At 63.9% G+C, this 901-nt stretch overlaps 1 protein-coding gene across 1 annotated transcript in view; it reads right to left on the bottom strand.

Annotated features, from left to right (window-relative positions):
* DEGS1 (delta 4-desaturase, sphingolipid 1) overlaps window positions 1-822 on the bottom strand; it is a 10,133-nt gene extending 9,311 nt beyond the window's left edge. The window contains exon 1 of the mRNA XM_019516510.1: window positions 702-822. Within this exon, the coding sequence (XP_019372055.1) occupies window positions 702-783 (82 nt within the window). The 5' untranslated portion in view covers window positions 784-822. The remainder of the gene's footprint in view (window positions 1-701) is intronic.
* Between the last annotated feature and the right edge of the window lie 79 nt (window positions 823-901).

Genomic DNA, 901 nt, shown 5'->3' with positions numbered 1-901 from the left:
ACAAATTTCTTAGTAGTGCTTCACATGACTTGGGTCCAGAGGTTAAAGAACTCCATTAAGAGCAATGTGAAGAGAGGAGAGCAAGACAAGTGCAAGTGGTCACACAAGAGCATCTGTGACTCCTGAAGGAACTGCTCGGTGGAGCCAACAGACCCAAGCCAAGAGGTAAAACACCTCAGAAGTACTTTTTTTTTTTTTAAAACCAGCATGTCCTTGACTGGGAGCTAGACAAACTGCCCACACCCCGAGGGCCAGTACTGACCAATCGCTCCAGGTTCTGGCTCTGCACTAGGAGGGGGACAACCTTTTCAGCAGGCCTGCCATAAGCTTAGCCCCCTGCTCCCTGGCCCTGGGCACACAGGACCCAGGGACACGCGTGGCATAGCTGGACACCACCCTTTAAGCCATGCAGCGAGGGGGCGGCCCCAGCCGGGGCGAGCCGTTTGAGAGGCCAGAGCAGAGACCCCCCCCGGGCTCCAGGCCCCGAGCAAGCGCAACTCGCCGAGGAAGCGGGCAGGACAGCGCTCCCTCCCCAGACGCCGCCGGGAGAGAGCCCGAGTGGAGGCCGCCACGCAGGGATGCCCCACCCCGGGACACCCACGGGCCGCCATCTTACGGCGCTGCCCGCAACCGCGGCGCACGTCCCCGACCCAGGGCACGGCAGACCCAGGGCACTGCGAGCCCGAGGCCGCGGCGCTCACCCAGGATCTCCTTGCGGCGGTCGGCGTGGGGCTGGTCCGTGTACACCCACTCGAAATCCTCGCGCGCCACTCTATTCCCCATAGCGCTAGCGTCTAAACTGCCCCAGCTCTGCCTGCGGCCCGCCCCCACCCCCCCATTTATACCGCCGGCGAGGGATTGGGCAGGGCCCCTTCGAGGCCCCGCCCCGCCCCCTGGCTCG

Source organism: Gavialis gangeticus, unplaced genomic scaffold (assembly GCF_001723915.1).
Source record: "Gavialis gangeticus isolate Ggan-Ray unplaced genomic scaffold, GavGan_comp1, whole genome shotgun sequence".
NCBI classification, from domain to species: Eukaryota; Metazoa; Chordata; order Crocodylia; family Gavialidae; genus Gavialis; species Gavialis gangeticus.
This window is presented reverse-complemented; position numbering and strand designations above follow the sequence as displayed.